Genomic DNA, 20893 nt, shown 5'->3' on the forward strand with positions numbered 1-20893 from the left:
ACTAGATCAAAATCTTCTTGTGATTTTATGCTTTTGACAATTGTTTGGAGCTGTGTCTGGACATTATTTATCTGCTCTTCCAATTGTTGTTTCAATTGCTCAGAATTGGTGGCCTGGGTCTTAAATTTGGCTTGAAGAGCTGCTACAGCTTCTTCCAAACTTTGAAAATTATCCAATGTTGCCAGATCAGTATATTTCTGAAGCAATAATTTGAGTTCAGAATCAATTTTAAGAAGAGGGTCCATGCATTGTGATTGTAAATTTGTAATTTTTAGTTGAAGACTGGCATTGAGTGTGGTTTGTAAAGCTTGTAAATCACTTCTTAATTTCTTGACTCTGACATCAAGCATAAGAATCTCATCACTGTGATCTTCATGTCTTGTATGGCCAAATATATCATTAGGCATTTTTGTTTTAGTGGTTATTTATTATAGAGTATCTGATTCTTAATTCTATAAAAAAGGGTATAAGCTTGTCATATGACCCAGGGACCTCAATATATAAGCAGTCACCAGCAGAAACAGTATATACAGCACCAGAAATCATGTTTGAGTGCTTAATTCTATAAATATTTCTCCCTATTGAAATTTTAACATCACCCTCAGGGGTTGTAATAAATTGTAATTGCCCACCTACAGGTAATTGGTAATGATTTATATTATTGTTAAATATGTACAATATTTTACCTGTTTCATCATCAACATCTGTAAGTATGCTGTTCAGATGAATAATTAACAAGCCACTCATTTTAGATATTATATCAGAAGAGGGTTGTGGTGTTGGCAGCTCCATAATAGCCTGTTTTTTGAACCCAAATAAGTTCATAGGCATGTTTATTTATTTCAAATCATGCTCTGTAATTGGGCATTGATTCCCATTTTTCAAATCACAATGCCCCCAAGGTAGAGTATGTATGCCACATGATAAAATGCATCTCTTGTCATCATGTGGGTCCAGAGCCACTTTTCTTACAATATTGCTAGTCAATAAGTGATCCACACTCTGAATTCTGGATTCTGATGTTCTGATTAAACTCTGGGATTTGATGCAATTTTTATAATCTTCAAATTCAATCTCTTTTTCCACAGTTACTTTGCCAATGCCCTTGGCCTTTTTGGCAACAACACCACTACATGTTTCAAAAGTGTACATCTTGGCACTTAACCCAGCAAATTCCACAATAACATCACCAAGTGTCTCATCTTTTAACTTGCCAGGCACCTTTTTGTTGTGGGGTTGAATCTTTGTATGTTCACTGGTATCAAAATATTTAAACAATTCAGGCTGTGACATATCTTGATAAACATCTTCTGTTTGAATATCAAGAATAAAACTATCCGTGTCCATGTACATCAATTTTATATTATCACCATAAAAAGGTTTCAACACATCATAATACAATGTTAACATATGTAATTTGGCCAATTCCAATATCACAGCCCCTACATAAATAGGCTTATCAAACTTAATCTTTGTTTTCTTCATGTTGAAAAGTGCCATATTTTCATCATAAATTCTTCTATAATTGAAATTAGGCTTTGCAACCAATTTTTTGCTCAGGCTGGGGTCAGTAATTATTTTAACATCAGTATGTTTTCTGACATTTTCAATAGTTTTGCCATATACAGAATTAACCATCAATTTAAACAAGCCCTTATCAAATTTGCTCTTTGCAGATGTTCGAAGCTCTGTATTTGTATCAATGTATGGTTTCAACCATTCTGAGTGCCTGAACCTCAAAACTTTTCCAATTTTGGTCACTTGAACACCATGTTTCATCAGGAACTGGAGGTTTTTGTAATATATGACATAACCCTGTTTCGGCTCTAGAGTCATCATGAGCTTCTTCTGTTTAGAGCCAGGTGAGCACTGAACCTCGGGAATTGGGGGCAGATCAGAAAATTTATTGTGCAAATCATCAGGAATTGTCAGATCAACCTCTAAGAAGAGGCCATAGTCACTGTCATCAAAGTCCTGAAGATCTTCAATATTGAAATCTTCAACCCATTCAAGCCCTGCATATGGCAGTTTTTGCATCATGGCATGACCATAGAGGCTGTTTGCATCTACATACACTATATAATTTGATGGCCGTGCTGGATCATAATTGGGAATATGCTTGTTATTTGCTCTGGCATATCTCTGGGAACATTGCACCATCCCTCCTCTTATACATTTCTCCATAAACAGATACGTATCTTGATCTTGGATCTGATCCAATGGCTTTTTGGTGTTGAAAAACATTGCGGCCCATGCTAGGCCCGAAACACTGAAAAAATATATTGGATCTAGTTTATAATTTTGCATGGAAGATTTTCTGAATGCCTGCAATATATCAGCTAAGAGGGTGACATCAAGTTTTAAATAAGCCTTGTGATAATCACCAAATGTCTTGCAATTTAAATTGTTCCACATCAATTGGGCATGGTGATAATCTTCATCAGTGATTCCAGATCCTCTGATTTTGCTGTAAAACTCTTCTTGTGGTGGCAGAGAACACTCATCAAATTTAGAAAAATCTGTAACATAGTCATATGGATATACACCCTTCCGCCTAATTAATTTCAGGTCCTGATTTGGAAACAAAGCACATGTGATTTTGAATTGATCATCAGATAATTGATTTGCCAGTGTAGCCAGGCTAGCAGATAAAATTCTGTAAGAATCAAGAAATCTTATGTGAATAGGAACACTATTAACTTTAATTATTTTGCTAATAGATATATATTTCTCATCATTTTCAGCTAAAATATTTAAATTCTGCTTGTCAAACCCCTCGTACCTGATCAGATGATGGAAATCATAATTGGATGCTCCATGGCAAAATATGGGGACAAATCTTGGTCTCTTGATCTTAATATTACAGCTATTACACAGGGCCATTAAGAATTTACCATCTGTATGAGAATGGTGTTTCACCTTGATATTTGTATCTGAAAATTCAGAATCACATACCGGGCATTTTTCTGCATTGTTGAAATCTTCAATCTGTTTCTCTGTTAAAGGCAACATAGGCTTTGATTTTAATAAGATGTTAGATGCTATGTCACGGCACTCATTTTCTATTCTATGTGCAAATATTTTGATGGCATCTGGTCCCATGTATAAGTGTGGCTCACTAGCTACACCATCCCGTATAACCACATAACAAAAGCTGGAAGGTTCATGTAGCTGGTATGGTGTAATTGAAGATTCTTCGGGATCTGGATTGCAGAATGCAAGAGGTTTGAGGTTTGATTCAAAATCACAGACAATATATGCTGGGTGTTCCAACAAGGCTTCAAACTTTTTGAATTTGCAATTTTCACTTGGATTAGGCATCACCATATGAACAGGTTTATGATTTTTACAGTATTTCAGATGCTCAATTAACTTGTTTTTAGCAATTTCTGCATTTTTTTCCCGAACCCCATTCACCATTTTTTGACCATCAAATACAGTTAAACATCTTCTGCACAACTTGAATATTGTATTGGATTTTTCTAGTTGTGTTCTCACTAAAGCTTCAAGATTTTGTATCAGAGTGTAATGATATGTGCCATCCCCTTCAATTAAAAGCAGATCAATCGGAACAGCAGATTCATCATCAATTGTACTGATTCTGAGAGGTGCTATCAAGCAATTGCCAGTGGAACAAATAAATACATTAATAGATAATTGTTTGCCATTGATATTCCTGACCTTTTTTTCAAATTTATCAATATTCTGAACAGACATTGGATATTCTAAACCCTCCATTGCCTCATCAAAATCATGTTCATGTTGTTTATAATAAGTTATTCTCTCAGGATTCCTTGAAACTGGAAACAAAGCAGCTAAAATACACCACAAAAAGCATTTCTGGTCGGTATTTTCTATATTAACCACGGCTCTTTTGTTTTTAATATTTGCAGGTAATGGCACATAAGTGGAACCTTGTAATGGGCTGAATTCAGAAATATTAACATATAACTTGTGTGGAGAACCGCATAGGCTCCATCCAGACTCTTTTGCTGCAAATTCAGAGTGTTTAATATTCAATTGTTCCATCAACCTGCTTATTATTCTGTCCGAATTTGTATTTGAATAAACCGGTACAGTTTCTGTTATGTGGGGCTGTGTAAATTTTGTGCCATTTGGTTTCTTATATTGTGCAAACAATTTGAGGGACAGCTTATAAGAGCCATTTTGTGCATTAAGAATTGTTTGCACATCAGAATTTACACTGTTCAAAAAATTCTTAATGTCACATCTTGGCTCTGATACAAACCGATAATCTCTTAATTGGCCATTAAAACTGCTATGGATAGGTGGTGCATAGCGTGGCTGCTTTGCTGCTCTAGTATTAACAGGTGCTTCATGCTTCCTTTTCAGACCAGAAGTAGATGGTTGTGAGGGCAATGTTGATAACTGTGCAGAGCAAGTATCTTTATGTTTATATGTAAAGTATTGCATGTTATATTTTCTATGGCATTTAGGGCATATTTTTGTGGGAGTTCTGTATTTGTCCGGGTTACAAATCTTTTGATGCTTGGCCCAATTGGGGCTGGATATATTTTTATTGCATTGATTACAATATTTTTGACTTGGCATTTTTGTTGTTGTTTATTATATACAATTTCCTGGGTTTCAAATCAAAACTCTATGCTGGATAAAAAATATCAGCTGGGTTCAGCACTGTGCTTTGTATATTTTGTATGTGTGTGTGTGTATGTGTATGTGTGTTAATATTTTTGGGCTTTGGTATTTATATAAAATTTCTTGGGGTCCAAATCAAAAACTCTATGCTTATCTTATGACAGGTTGTAAAGCCAATAGCCTACAAGTGGAAAAAAAGAATAAATATTCATTCACACTGACCTAGCACAAATGCCTGCACGGACATGCATGTCTAGAATGGCAATAACATTGTTATGTATTGATTTTTGTATAATAGGCTGGGACAGATATAAGCCTGACCCTAAATATGAGTGGATTACAATAAACAAGCTGGATGTCAGGCAAAATATTGTTCAATATACCAGAAATATGATATTAAAACAAACAGGCCTGTAAGTATGAGAAGCACTGTAACAACACATCTGTTCTTCTCAACCACTCTCACAATAGTGGCTGATGCAATTGTTTGCACGCAAAGCTTCATTACTTGGGAAGCAAAAATCAATACATAACACAGTGCCAGGTCATTGCCATTCTAGAGGGGCTCTGCATATAGATAAAAAAATTGAACCTGGCATCCAATTAAACTTAAACCTGAAGTAAATATGTATATGTAGGTATGGGTTTTAGCTTAATTTCAGGTATAGCCAAAAAATATCAATTTTTGACAAGTTTATGGACAAAAATCCGGCTGATGCAATTTTTGTAAGTATAGCCAAATCTGCTTGAGGGGGGTTCATACTTTCTCAGGAAATATTTGAGGGCATTTTTACAAAAATCTTGGATTAGACGGGGTTCCACACTTGAGCAAAAAGCTCATATGGGCATGTTGAGCTTGTTTTAAGTATAGCCAAATCTGCTTGAGGGGGGTTCATACTTTCTTTAGTTTATAATAGTATCAATACAACTACTCATTACGTACGATATTTCCGCAGGAGATTACCTGTACGTGGAACTCCTCGGAGATTACGACAAACTCATTCCTCTCTTCGTAGAATTACGAATCGTCTATCCTATTATAAATAACCGTTAACAAAATGCCTAACGACATTTTCGGCCACACCAAGCGTGTAGACCACGGAGAAGAGATTCTCATGCTCGATATTCGAGTTAAAAAGTTAAGAAGTGATTTAATTGCTTTGCAGGAGACATTAAACAAAAGTTTAGAGTCAGAGATCGCTACGCTTCAAACGCAATGTCTCGATCCTATTCTGAAAATTGATTCCGAGCTGAAAACGCTAATAAAAAATTATGTTGATGTACCTTCTTAGGACAACGTTCAAAATATACAGTTGAGTGTGGATTCGCTTCAAAATGATTTGGCCAAGTTACAGCAAAGAGGGATATTATTGGAACTTGAAATAGAAGAAGAAGACAAGTTAAGCTATCTAGATATATTGATGAAAAGGAAAAGAGGACAAGAAATTGAAACCGCTTGGCATCAGAAGAAGTGTGCAGCGGGGGTATTCTGCCACAAAAGAAGTGATGTAAGTGAGGTGACAAAAATAAATTTTATAAAGAATATGGAGGACAGAATCAAGAAAATATGCATGAAAGAATGTGAAAAAGAAGGCAAAATAAATAGCCTATGGAAACAGCTGGAAAAGAATGGCTATGAGAAGCAGGATAGACTGGACATAAACAGAAGAAGTAAGAAAACGGGCAGGGGAGAATTGGAAGAGAAAGAAAAAGAGGAGAGAAGGTTTGGAATAAGGAGTATGGGGAAGACCACAGAAAAGATATGCAAAGTGCTTAGGAAAGCAGGAATTAAAACTTACAGGAAGGGAGGAAGAAGCATCTTAGGAATAGCGAGGAATGCTAACAAAAAAGAAAAAAAAAAGAAAAAGGAAAACAGAGAAGAGGAAGAAGAAGGGATTATCTACGAAATAAAATGTAAAGATTGTCAGAGTGTGTACATAGGAGAAACGAAAAAAAGGCTGAAAGACAGGTTGAAACAACATAGGGATGATGTACGACTTAAGAGAGAGAGAAATGCAATATTTAAACACACGAGAGAAACAGGACATGACATAGAGTGGGATGAGGCTAAGCAGATAGGAAGGGAGAAGAGAATGCTAGTGAGAAAATGGAAGGAAGCCAAGGAAATAGAGAAGAAAGGCGAAGAAGACACAATGAACTGGAATGGGGGACTGAAGTTAAACAAAGAATGGAAGAAGATGTTGGAAAGAGTGGAAAGGACAAGAGAAAAAGAGGAGAGGAGAAGGAAGAAAAATGAAGGGAAAAGAGCGTGAGATTAAAAAGTCCAACCACATTCTATATGGAAGTGTTTAGCCTTTTAGGTGAAAGTAAAGTTGGAAAGTGAAAGTCATCTGTTAGAAAGTTCCAAACAACTTTCTAAATAGTCTGGAGGGAGTAATGTTTGTGTATATATATTACCCTTCTTGTTGTATCTGGTTACTTTTGTACTTGATACAGAGTCTGAAGAAGACCTTGCTAGAAGGTTGAAACGTTACGTTAGTTTATGTTTTTTAATAAAATAAATTACTGCCTTGGTCAGCATAATTAGTTTTTCAGCAATTTCAATCGAAAGATTTGGAAAAAATGAAACTCGAAATCGAAGAACGAACTTCCGCAATTGAAAAGAATTTCTCTGAACTTCAAACCGTTGTGAATGATATCGATGTAGAACGCTTGCATGTCGTCGTTTCTAAATTACAAGAAGAATTCACCAGCACGTTGGAAGAAATTAAATCCAAGTTACAGACTTTGGAAGATACCATGACAAACCTACCATCCTCAGACGAACTGCAGGTCATCGGTAAAAGCGTTGCAAACATAAAAATTCAATTGGAGGCTTATCAAGATTTCGAACACATTCAAACCACCATCGCTACGCTTCAGGCGTCCTTGGAGTTGATCAACGAAGAGATTGAAAATATTCACGCCCAAGCAAGCGCGTTGACGAGTATTCAAGACACGTTAAGCACGGTTCAGCATAAAATCGACTACCTGGAAAATTTGAACGTCGAAACGAATCTTGCTCATTTTCATCACGTCCTCGACAACATACAGGGTGACTTGGAATCGTTACGGACGAGTGTACCTTCGAAGGAAGATTTGGAAAAATTGAAAACGGCGGTGACGACATTATCCGATTCGAGTGACATCAAAAATTCATTGAGCGATCTCGAAAGCATGGTGGCCAATCTCCCCACCTCCAAAGAATTACACGCTTTGAAAAGGAACATATCTCGAATGCTGAAACGACTGGAAACGGAAACGGCAAACGTGGAACAGTTTCGAGATGAAATTACTTCGCTGCGAGACACGGTTTCCACGTTGCCCACTTCGCAGAGCGTCGCGGATCTTCATACACCGTTTACAGAGATGCGAAGCATCGTGAACGATCTTACCGAGAAAAGTTCGAAATTGAATCAAGTTGAGAACCTTCAGAACATTGTCGTCAACATCAGAGATCAAGTTGGAGTGCTGGAATCCACGCAGGAATCGACGCTGGCCTCTTTCGGTGCCAAGTTGCAAGAACTCAACGAAAGCTACAAGCAGTTGAACGTGGAAGTGAAAATCAAACCGTCATTTTCTGCCATAACGGATCACGTTGCAGAACAACTTGTACCTTTAGAAAACACACTGGGTCAGCTTCACAGTAATTTGCTCAGCGTCGATACTAAAATCGCTAAACTGCATTCTCTGGATGCCATCGAAATCAACAGCGTACCCAATCAACAGAGAATCTCCACGGTCGTCGAAGGTAACAAACTGTACATGTTGCATCCTTATCATCCGTACTACAAGTTTCTCCTCGATGGCACGATTCAGATAAACGAATTTTCGTACTGGTCTCACGGCAGAAAAGCTAGCATCCCCACCATGACGTTGATATCGAATCGTGGTGTCCAGAAAGCAGGAAACATTCCTCTGGCACGTTGGAACGAAACGCGCAACATATATGAAATACACGAAGACGAAAATCTTACCGTTTTCGACGTGAGTGCCGGCGATAAGCTGATCATTCAAAACACGAGCGAGGTACCACCTTCGTTGAATCCCATCACGCTCGTGCTTCTCTTCAAACGTAATCTTCAAAATGTCTAGGCAAGCCATCGTCGAAGAATTGCATAAACATGCACGCCGCAACTACGAACGTTTGGCGGTGGTAACCAAGGGAATCGATAATCTCTGGCAAAGTGACCTCGTGGAGATGAGCAGCGGCAATTTGAAAAATGTAACATGTACCTCCTCACCGTCATAGACACATTTTCGAAATTCGCATGGGCTCTACCTTTGAAAGCCAAAACGGGAACATGCGTCACGGAAGCATTCAAATTAATTTTTCGCGAAAGCAACAGACGACCACGGTTTTTGCAAACAGACAACGGTAAAGAATTTTACAACGCCGTATTCCAAAAGTTTATTAAAAAACATGACATTCGACATTATTCGACCTTCAGTCACATCAAAGCCAGCATCGTGGAAAGATTTAATCAAACCTTGAAAACAGACATGTGGAAACGATTCACGCTTCGGGGAAATTACAAATGGGTCGACATCCTGCCGGAACTCGTCGACACCTATAATGATACGGTACACAGAACGATAGGCATGAAGCCAGCTGACGTTACGAAATCTGACGAGCAGCGTTTAATTTCTACAGTTTACTGTCCAAAGTACACTCCGACTACCAAGAAATCAAAATTGAAAATTGGAGACCACGTGAGAATCAGCAAATTCAAACGCACCTTCGAGAAGGGATTCACAAAAAATTGGAGCACGGAACTTTTTACGGTGGTTCGAGTTTTACCCGGAAACCGACACACGTATATAATAAAAGATAGTAGCGGCGAGATTTTGAAAGGAAAATTTTACGAAGAGGAACTCTCTAAAACAAAACACCCCGACACGTACCTCATCTAGAAAGTATTGCGTAGGAAAGGTGACAAACTGTTTGTCAAATGGCTGGGACTTCCGGAAAAGAGTTGGATCGACGCGAACGAAGTGATCTTGTGAGTACGTGGAACGTGGTGAAGCGTCTACCGGATTCGGAAAGTCAAACGAAAAAAAGAACGGCGAGTTGCTTCCCGAAAGCATCCGCTGTCTGATCGTAGGTCCTTCGGGGTGTGGGAAAACGACACTGCTCGTGGACAATTTTCTCCTCGCACCGAATTGGTTAGATTGGAAGAACAGGCACCTGTACGTGTTCTCGAAAAGTTTGGAACAATCCAAATACCAGCAACTGATGAAACTGTACGATGGTCTGGACATTGCAACGTTCTTTTCGGAAATAAAACCACTCGATGATTGTCGTGAAAATTCAGTCGTTGTGTTCGACGATGTCATCCTGGAAAATCAAAATGAAATTCGCAACTTTTTCACGCAGGGTCGTCACAAAGGAATGGATTGCTTTTACCTAGCTCAAACGTTTTTCAAAATTCCAAAACAGTTACTACGCGACAACGCTAATTTCATATGTTTGTTTCGTCAAGATCACACCAACCTCAAGCACGCGTAAGATGACTACGTAGGCGGAGACATGAACTAGAATCAATTTTTGGAACGCTGCTCTTCTTGCTGGAACAGTGACGATTTCGGATTCGCGACGATCGACATGACGAGGAAACCCAACGACGGAAAATACAGAAACAAAATCAACGACTTTCTAAACGTTGCAACGTTGTGAGAAACGACATGTATAAATAACGTTATGACGAAACGAAAAATCGAAGACGAAAATCTCAAGCTTCGCGATTACCTCGCGAAACGCTTCAAAGGTTGGAAATCCGAGAATCGCGGATTCTACGAAGAGAATAAGCGTCAGGATCAACCTGTTATCGACGCCATCAGCGATCTAGGTAAAGAAATTAAAGGTGTCACGGAACAAAATAAAAATTTGATCAACGAACTCGTACCACTTGCAGCTAAAAGTTACATTGTACCCACGCCCATTTCGAGCATTCCTTCGACACCGTTCGAACTGAAGGACGTACCACGACGTCGAGCCATAAGCAGCAAGTCTTCGGAAAAAATCGAGTTGGGACCTTTGGCACGAGACTACCTGAGCACGGGGAAGTTCGACAAGGATGAAGTGTTCGGATTGTATCCAAGCATGGAAACCAACGAAGGTGTCGTGTGGAAGATTGGGAAATCGAAAGTCACCTTCGAAGGCAACGAAATTAAAGTTAATTTAGGCGAGAAGAATAGTTGGACCAGGTATCCGGGTACGGTGGGACTGTGGGAACTTGTTGCCAAAAAGCAGCCGAAAGATTACACGGACGAAGATTACCAGAGTTACAGGGAAATTCTAATCATGACGGATGCCATGTACCAGAACAACGATGCCTCGCAGAATAGGGTGAAATCGAGCAGCGGTGAGAAGTACAGGAATCTCATCAAACCAATATGGAACGAGGTGAAAAGTGGAAGCGGCTTCAAACGCTACAACACGTTACCCAAATAATTCGTTTGGGTGGACGACGTGAGGAAGCTCGTGGATCGATTGTTGGTGATAGCCGACGAAGAGAATGCAGGCAATCGTAATTTCTACAACGAGAAGGTTGGCATCGTGGACACGATCAGCACCAAACTTTCCAACTTCATCGTGAACGACGACAAGGGCATAGGTTACCTGATCAAAATTATCAACACGCTGCCTCCGAGATTCTGGAACGTGGCCGAAGGAAAGGGACTCGTGAACGACATCATCAACAAGTTACCTTTCGAGATGCATTTACCTGGCTACCAGTACTGCGGACCGGGTACCAAACTCGAGAAAAGATTGGAGAGAGGAGACAAGGGTGTGAATCCGTTGGACGCGGCATGCAAAGATCACGACATAGCCTACAACAACACTCGCACCGATCTGGATGCACGTCACGAAGCAGACAAGAAATTGGAACATGCCGCTTTCGAAAGGTTCGTCAGCAGAGACGCTTCTTTGGGTGAACGGGTCGCCGCATTAGGTACGACCATTGCCATGAACACGAAACAAAAATTTGGGTGGGGTATATAAATAACATACAGTAAAAAAATAAATAATAACAACATGTCTCGTATAAGTGATTTGCCGCCCAAGCTACTATGTAAAGTATTCAAACACGCAGTAAACGGAGATTGTGAGGATGTAGGGAAACTTGTAATCATAGCAAGAACAACGCCGGAATTTCGTATCCCTTGTGAAATGGTTGTCAAGTACCATCTTCGGGAGATCAGCGGCCTGAGGTGCGGTGATCTCGACACTCTTCTTTCGGCCGCAGGGAAAAAATTAAGCGATAGGATGGACGAACTTCACGAGGAGAGGCAGGGGAGAAGACGATACACGGATGATTGGTGCAAGTCTAAACAGAAGACGGAAGATATTATAACACACATCATCTCGTTTTCCGAAGCACGAGCTTTCTTCCTCTAACACACACTGTGAAAAAAATAAAAATATACGTGTCAAAAAAAATATACGTGTCAAAAAAATGAGACAAAAAAATGTACATGTCAAAAAAAAGTTGCCATGGACATCGTCAGAAAAAAGTTGCCTTATCGTAAAAAAAATTATCGTAAAAAAAAAGTTGACGTGGCATCGTCAGAAAAAAATTGTCTCGACAAAAAAAAAGTTGACGTGGCATCGTCAGAAAAAAAAGTTGCCTTATCGTAATAAATTTTTATCGTCAAAAAAAATTGTCTCGTCAAAAAAAAGTTGACGTGGAAAAATTATCATCGTCAGAAAAAAGTTGCCTTGCCTTATCGTAAAAAATTTTTATCGTCAAAAAAAAATTGTTAAAAAAAGTTGACGTGGAAAAATTATCATCGTCAGAAAAAAAAGTTGCCTTATCGTAAAAAAATTTTATCGTCAAAAAAAATTGTCGTAAAAAAAAAGTTGTCAAAAAAAATGTGCAACAAAAAAAAAGTACGTAAAGAAAATGTACCTGTCCAAAAAAAATATGACAAAAAAATGTGTCAAAAAAATGTACGTTCAAAAAATATACGCCACAAAAAAAACAAAAAAACGTACGTGTCAAAAAAATATACGAGACAAAAAATGTACGTGTCAAAAAAATATACATGTCAAAAAAAATATACGTGTCAAAAAAAATGTACAAGACAAAAAAATGTACATGCCAAAATAAAATGTACCAAGTCAAAAAAAAACTTGATATATAAATAACACACATCGTGAAAAAAAATCTACGAGATCAAAAAAAAATTCTTCGGCATATATAAATAACACACATTGTGAAAAATTAAAATTCTGTAACACACACTCTGAAATTTCTCTTCGATATGACGACTGAAAAAATGAGTGACCTCCAAGCATTAAAACAAATGCTAAATTTGTCAGTCGAGTATATAAAAATTCAGGAATTGGAAGTCGACAAACCTTACACGATAACTTCCGGTTCAATCGTTTCTACCCAGTATGGTCCCAAGATGCGTCTGTTGCTCAACGGACAATACAGTCTATTTTTACCAGATCGATACGCTAACATGTTATCCGACGAGAAGCTATCTATTTTAATCGAGAACAAAACTCGAATCGTGTACAAGGGGACAAAGGAACTTCTTGGTAAGAAAACGAAGCACGTAATAGAATTTGTGTAACGGCTGCGGAGTATATAAAATAACATACCTTGAAAAAAAAATTACACGAGAGAGGGAAACAAAAAAAAATCTCAGAACATAAATTATATATATAAATAACATACCGTGAAAAAAAACATGAAGCCCAAGGGTGTCGTGTACCAGATACCATATTCGAATCTGAAAACGCTGGGTGCCCTCGATGGGTTACTCACCAAGAAACAACGCGAGAAGAAACGTTCTTGCTTGTCCAAAGGACATGGAATGAAATTGCTGCTCAGCACTCCACAATTGAGACGGTTGCAGCGTTCGCGGAAACAGCAAAATACAGGGGGGTTCATATTCAGCATCCCGGCCATCCTGGCAGCATTGGGGGCCGTTGGAAGTTTGGCTGGGGGTAGCGCCGCCATCGCGAAAACCGTCATCGACTGGAAGAAGAACAAGGCGGAATTGGAAGAACAGAAACGTCACAATCTGGCCATGGAGAAGAAAGGGAAGGGGGTCATGAGGAAGTTTAAAAAAAAGAAACAGCACTCACCAACCGAGACATTGAATCTCTGATCAAACCATTACAAATCAAACACTTCAGAGGAGTTTTCATGTCCGACTCGTTACCTTCAACCGTTAAAAGAAGAGAATGTGGAGTAGTCAACTTGGACAGTCAAGAAAATCCAGGCACGCATTGGATATGTTACCACAAAAATGATAAAGCATTTGTTTTCGATTCTTTCGGAGGTGTTCCACCTACAAATTTAGTTCATTATCTGAAAACGAACAATCCTATATACTACAATGACGAACGCATTCAAAATTTCGGAGACGTGAACTGCGGTCATCTCTGTCTCTCCATGCTCGCGTTTCTCTCTAAAATAAATAAGCCATCTGTGGAAGATTTCCAGAAAGCATTGTGGAACCTTAAACACGATGGGCGTGTTCCATCTCACGAGCGAATCTTCGATCTTGAAACTCACGCTGCACGACGACATCGTCTATCCTAAATCCATAGCTCTGCGTGCATTCTACAGCATGTACCTCATACCTAACGTCACGCAGCACAACAACAAAATTAGCGTCGGAAGCGAACATATCGTCGTCCCGCCAGGCCAATACAATCTTTCTACTTTGCAAGCTCAATTACCCAAAGACACGTACCTTTCTCAAAATTCGGTCACGCACAGAGTGGAAATCCTATCGGCGACAGAGACCGTGGACCTGGGCACCATAGGAGAACTTTTAGGTTTCGAGAACAACACCAAACTCGAAGCTGGCATCAAGCACACGGGAGCAAACATTCCTAAATTTCTAGCCATCGAAACTTTGAACGTACACTGCAACGTAGCGGAAGGCATGATCACCAAATCCTCGGACGGGTTGCAGGGAAGTCACAAGCAGACGGGAATCATAGCCACGTTCAAACCCAGTTCCGAATTCATGGAACCGATCATCTACACACCCTCTTCGCCGATCTATTTTCCAGTATGTCGCAACCGCATAGACGACATAGAGTTGGTGGTCACGAACGAGAAAGGCGACATTGTGGATTTCGCAGGTGCCACGATGACGGCCGTCCTGGAGATCAACGTATAATAAATAACCATACATCATGGAACAAATCGAAAGTTACGAATTGCAATCTTTCCCTCCCAACCGTCACACGTTCGCCAATTTGAACGAAGCGAACAGAGAAATCGAATATGACGTGGACGTAGGCGATGGGTTCGTTCATCCTCACAGAGCGGACCTTTACCTTCAATCCGACGTGGTGAAGAAGGAAAGTGGAGACGCGTTTCCGCCCAATGCCAATTTGAAACTCGTGGACAACTTCGTGCCTCACCTGTTCTCGCAGGTGGAGGTGAGGAAACACGGTACCGTCATCGACAGAATCGATTATCCAGGCATCACGTCGACGGCAGTGGGAACTTTGAAATTATCCAAAACGGACGCAGCATACTATCAGGCGGGAGGATTCGAAGCGGGGACGAAAATATTGACGAGAAGTCACACGGTGCTCTTTCCCATGCGTCTGCTTCCGGGATTCTTCTCGGACTACAAGGAGATCATGTGGAAGAGAGGACTGAGGATCACATTTCGAAGAGTGGCCAACGACAACGACGCACTGATGCGATACGCTACTTTGGGTCCGGACGGCACCACGCCACTGCCCAACACATTACCCGAAGCAGCCAAGTGCGTCATCCGGAGCATGGAGTTGAGAATGCCGGTGGTGGAATACGAAACGAACTACGCCCTCAAGTACAAAGCGGAGATCTTGAAGAGTCCGCAGGTGCCGATTCACTTTCACGGTTACCAGTGCGTGCAGAAATTAGCGTCCGGAAGTCATCTGGAATTCGACGTGACGACACAGTTCAACAACATACAGTTCGACATGCCAGATTTCGTCATTGTACTCTTTCAGACCGGACGCGATAACAATCAGGAAAAAGATTCCAGTAAATTCGACGACTCCAAGATCAAAAATGTTTATCTCAAGAATGGACGCAACGAAGTGTTCCCGCGCGAGAATTACAACCTCGACATGACCAAAGATGATTATCTCAAACTTTACGAAGCTTACACCGCTTACAAACGCGTGACCGAGGGAAGCGTGGACATGTACTACGCGCCCAGCGAATTCAAAACCCACAGACCTATGTTCGTCATCAATACAACAAAGAGGAAGCAGGTGGTGGTCAACGATCGAACCAACATCAAGGTCGTTTGTGAGTTCCACGACGCGCTGCCCGATGATACCGTGTGCAGCGTCATCCTCATTGCAGAGAAGTCCTTCGCGTACGACGTGAAGAACGAGAGGGTGACGGAACAGTTTTAAAATTCATAAAAAAATTGCCACATACTAAAAAAAAAAATCAACATCCAACACATTTTAGGTTATATAAAATTTGTGAAAACCGTAAAATACTGAAATATTAAAACAAACAGAGTCCAATGTAAGTTAGTTCGGTGCGTAAATAAAAAAAATGATAGGTTAAGTTATATCACTTAGGATCGTAAAAAAATTAAAAAATCGTAAGAAAAAAAAGATAGGTTAAGTTATATCACGTAAGATCGTGATATACCTTCCAAGTATGAGTGGGGAAAAAAGTGGTGCAGTGAAAATTTGTACTAAAACATCGCTGAACGCTAAAACATCGACAAAAAATTGTCAAAATATGTCAAAAACTGATATTCAATTGATAAAAAAAAGGGATACCTACAAAGTATGACTTAGAAACGGCTAATATACACTACTAAAGCATCTATTTTCTTATTTACATCAAGGAATATAAAACGGCAATATTCGATTCAAAATAATATACTTGATTATAATTCCTGTTTGTAATGCAACCGAAAATACCAGAATATACATTATTTCTTTGGAATCTGAAATTATTTCTGTTAAATGATAAAGGAAAGGAAATTTCCTGTTCTGGCTCACCAATATTCCTCTGTAGAAGGTTCGAAGTATTGTACAGGGTCTAACTTTATCAAAAGAACGATGCAGAGATCTGTCACGCTAACAAGGTAATGAAATATCTAGGTAACGAAATAGCGAAATACATAATTAATGAAATATCTACGTAAAGAAGTAGCAACGTAGCGAAATATGAAGGTACGTACCTTATCAATTAAACATTTATCTATCGAAGAAACATGGTGCCGAAATATTATTATATCAAGATATCGGTTTTAAATTTTTTTAAAAGGGATACCAACCTGTTTCTACATTATTTGTAGTGATTAGAAATACTTTCATGAAATTCAATACACAAGTTGCTAGGTTGTATTTTTGATTGTTAAAGAATAAAACTAGATTGTTTCTTCTCATTCTTCACCTTATCGAGTTTCGTCGATTTTGGTAAACGGTACTCTAACCAAAGATTCACATGAATATATATATATTGTATTTATGTTACCATTTTTAATATTTTACGTCACCTTTCTGCCTTCTTTGGCTAATGGTGTTTTGAATGAATGATGATTAGATTAAATTGATGATGAAACATTCACAAAACAACGCTTTGTGTAGATGTGGAAGTAGGACTGTTGTTTCTGAGTGTTCACTAACATAACGTGTGGCGTGTGTGTGTGTGTGTAAGGTATGCACTCGCATCCACGGTGCTCTGAGACGGATGTCTTCGAGGTCAACAGGGACATCAAATTTCTGCTACGACATGGATTCCTGCTCTCGTCCACTGAAGTCAAGGTCAGCGGAAGTGACATGACACTGGATGTGTCATATTTCTCATGATTTTATAGTGAAAAAGTTACTACTCATATATTGTGGACAGAGAGGGAAATCTTAAAGTAGGAATGCAAGTGCGACTTCTGATCGGGCAATGTTATTGCTGAGTAATGGAAACTGAAAGACATTGGCCGGGAGGAAGTCGTGGCTGATCGGGGAGTGGCGTTTGGGGAAGCGAGAGGAGAAGGTGGTGTTGAGGAGTAAGTGGCGTGCTGGAAGTGAGGAGGTGCCAGGACCGGAGAGAGAAAATATTAGGTAAATGAGAGGGGTTTACTTCTAGTCCACATTCAGGCCCGCATGGTCAAGGTGTTCTAATAAATATTAAAAAGGATCAAAAGCGAGTCTCTCTACTGTTACATCCCTGGGCTGCCAGTAGGTAGTTCAACAATATATATATATATATATATATATATATATATATATATATATATAAGATATATACATATGTATTCAATATTCAGTTTAAATTATCCTTGTCGAGAAGTTTCATACGGTAATCTGTTACGATAGTCTAATTACTTCAGACAAACGAGTTGAAAATAGTAGAAAATGACGAAAGATTACCACCGATAAAACACTGCTCTTAGGAGTTACCGTAACGTTTACAATATTCTACAGTTAAAATTTAACCGTCTACTAATTGTTAGAAAGTAGGACGCAACCGTTATTTTCGTGAGTAGAATTAGAAGTAAATATCATGTCGGTAACCGCTGGGAATATGAAAGATTGACGGACATCTATAAATATCTATTACACTAGTACATATACGTACATGTATATGCCTATAGGACAGCATTGATTCATACCAGGAAAAAGATTCAGATTAAAATTTCAATAATGTCATTCAGCTCAAGTTTTGTAGTATCGAGAGAAAATGTTTCTCCCAATAACCTTTTTTTTTTACAAATAGAGCACAATGCATGTTATCGTTTTTAGTTTTTTTTTTTTTTTTTTTTTTTTTTTTTACAAAACTTTCCTCATTGTCGTTGTGAATAAAACTGTGAATAACTTACATGGTGCTTGTTGTGAAGTGGGAGAACAAGTGTCAACGAAAATGAGGAAAGATTTGAAAAAAAAAGTATCATACATTGTGTTCTATTGTAAAAATTGTATTGGGAGAAAAATTTTCTCTCGATACAACACAACTTGAGCTGAATGATATTGGTTTTCACCATTTTTCAGGAAATGAACTGGGGCGTACAATTGTAAATAATTCAACAACGTGAATTGGCCACTTCGAAAATGGCTGTATATTCCTTGAAAAAGCGAAAATATGCTGAATATGACAGAAATATATAAAAATATGCTCTATCACGTAGAAATGGTCAAATATGCCTAAATATGTCCTTAAAATACATCTTAATTTAATTAGTTTCTTCATTAAATTAATTTCTATATATTTAGGGAACACATCACCCTTATAAAAAAAAATATGCCAAGTCATAAAAATAGTAGCCCTAGTAATAACAATACTTACTCTATCATATAATCCTAGGCACTCGTGTATTTTTTCCACGTAGGGGTAGGGAAGACCCTCCAGAAGGGGAAGCCTAATTCCAACTGGGTTGCGCACTCGAAGAAGGTGTTCACCGCCCTTATCATTTTCTGTGGTTCAGAGTCGGGCTTCAAGTTTGGTTCCAGGCAGCCTAACCGAACATCCAACGCCACCACTGCGATGGCTGTGGAAAACAAGATTAAGCTTACAAGCTACATAAAGTAAATCATTGGTGCTTAACCTGTGACTCGTGGATCCCTAGGGGTTCCGGGAAAGGGGATACGGGAAGACTTGAAATTTTACGAGCTTTTAACTTATACTTCTCGCAAAGATTGAAAATAATATACACCGTGTCCATAAATATACTGTCATACTTTAAATTGGTATTACGTCGCTTTGGATAATCGTATTTAAATTAAATTGGTGACATTTGAAAGAAAAACTCAAATATTTTTGTGCATGTCAACAATGGACACCAATATCAGCAATGTACAACAATGAACAAGATCAAACATAGAAACTGAAATAAATTCACTCCTGACAACAATGGACGATGCGGGTTCATTGTTGGATATTTAGCAGGCAGGCAGGTTACATGTGAATGTTTTCCTTTAAAATTGTGTTGTTATTACAGAAGATTTAAGAACGAACGTAGTTGGTGTGTTTTAGAATATCATTACACGCAGAGTTTGGTGAACGTGTTGGTGTGTTTTATCATTCCACGAGAGGCCACTGTGAAAGGTCCAGCTTATCTTGACATGCTCACTGAATGGTTATTTCCACAATTGGAAGAAAATGAAGGCAATGAATTTATTTTTCAACAAAATGGAACACCTCCTCACTGGCATTTACATGTTCGGAAACATCTGAATGAGCGGCTTCCAGGAAGATGGATTGGACGTGCCGGAAATGATGATAATTTCTTCTACAATTGGCCGCCGAGGTCACCTGACTTACCAGTCTGTGACTTTTTTTTATGGGGTTACATAAAAGATTGTGTCTATGTACCCCCATTGCCTCAAAACCTGCAAGAACTGCAAATTCGCATCACTTCTGCAATCCAGTCCATCCCTGTGGATATATTGGAGCGTGTGTGGCATGAATGGGAATATCGCCTTGGTGTCTGCAGGACCACTCGTGGGGGCCACATTCAATGTCTATGAGTTGTAAAATAAAATATTTGAGTTTTTCTTTCAAATGTCACCAATTTCATTTAAATACGATTATCCAAAGCGACGTAATACCACCTTAAAGTATGACAGTATATTTATGGACACGCTGTATACCAACTACTAATTAATTATTAGATAACCCATTTAAAATAACACAAAACTGAAATTCAACGCAAGCTTTCCCATTGAAGTAATATTGGGCCCCATTAACTGTTCAATATAATTTTCTTCATTAAAATATGTGTAGAAATGTTATTATATAGTTGTAATAACATATCGTTGACGAGAAACTTTAACACGTTAACTGCCAGCGTATTTAACTCACACGTCTCTTTACATTGGGAGCCCCGTGGTGCACAGGCAAAGGCAACTCACGGTACCATGCTAAATATAACGTACATGCTACGTGAAGAGTGGCGCCGTGGACTAAATTTTGCAGATGGTTCGTGAGAATATTATTTAGTGGTGCTGTTATTGTTACAATTAATACGAAGAGTATAAAAAAAGCGTGTATCAAATGAATAGATGTACATTAACTAATTTTCTATCTACTTTTGCCTTGAAATTTCACTTAAATCTGACAAGTAAACAAAAAAACATTTTCCCTCATGAACTTTTTTCCAAGTTTTTCCCATTGTGCGTTTAGCCTAGATTTTTTTTGGCCAGCTCCTCGAACTATATGAGAACAGTATACGGCGGTCATGTTGCAAACAACAAAGGAACCAATGCGCAGAAAAATGCTATGAGCCAAATATAACTCACGTGGCATGCAGCGTAGTAATTGATTCTAGCGCCGCTTGA

At 38.8% G+C, this 20893-nt stretch overlaps 1 protein-coding gene across 1 annotated transcript in view; it reads right to left on the minus strand.

Annotated features, from left to right (window-relative positions):
* Positions 1-20893, minus strand: part of LOC146003632 (putative cytochrome P450 301a1, mitochondrial) — an 87230-nt gene that overhangs the window by 30344 nt on the left and 35993 nt on the right. The window contains 1 exon segment of the mRNA XM_083141954.1: positions 18903-19104. Within this exon segment, the coding sequence (XP_082998080.1) occupies positions 18903-19104 (202 nt within the window).

This window comes from Lepisma saccharinum, chromosome 20 (genome assembly GCF_977018435.1).
Source record: "Lepisma saccharinum chromosome 20, izLepSacc3.1, whole genome shotgun sequence".
Taxonomy (NCBI): domain Eukaryota; kingdom Metazoa; phylum Arthropoda; class Insecta; order Zygentoma; family Lepismatidae; genus Lepisma; species Lepisma saccharinum.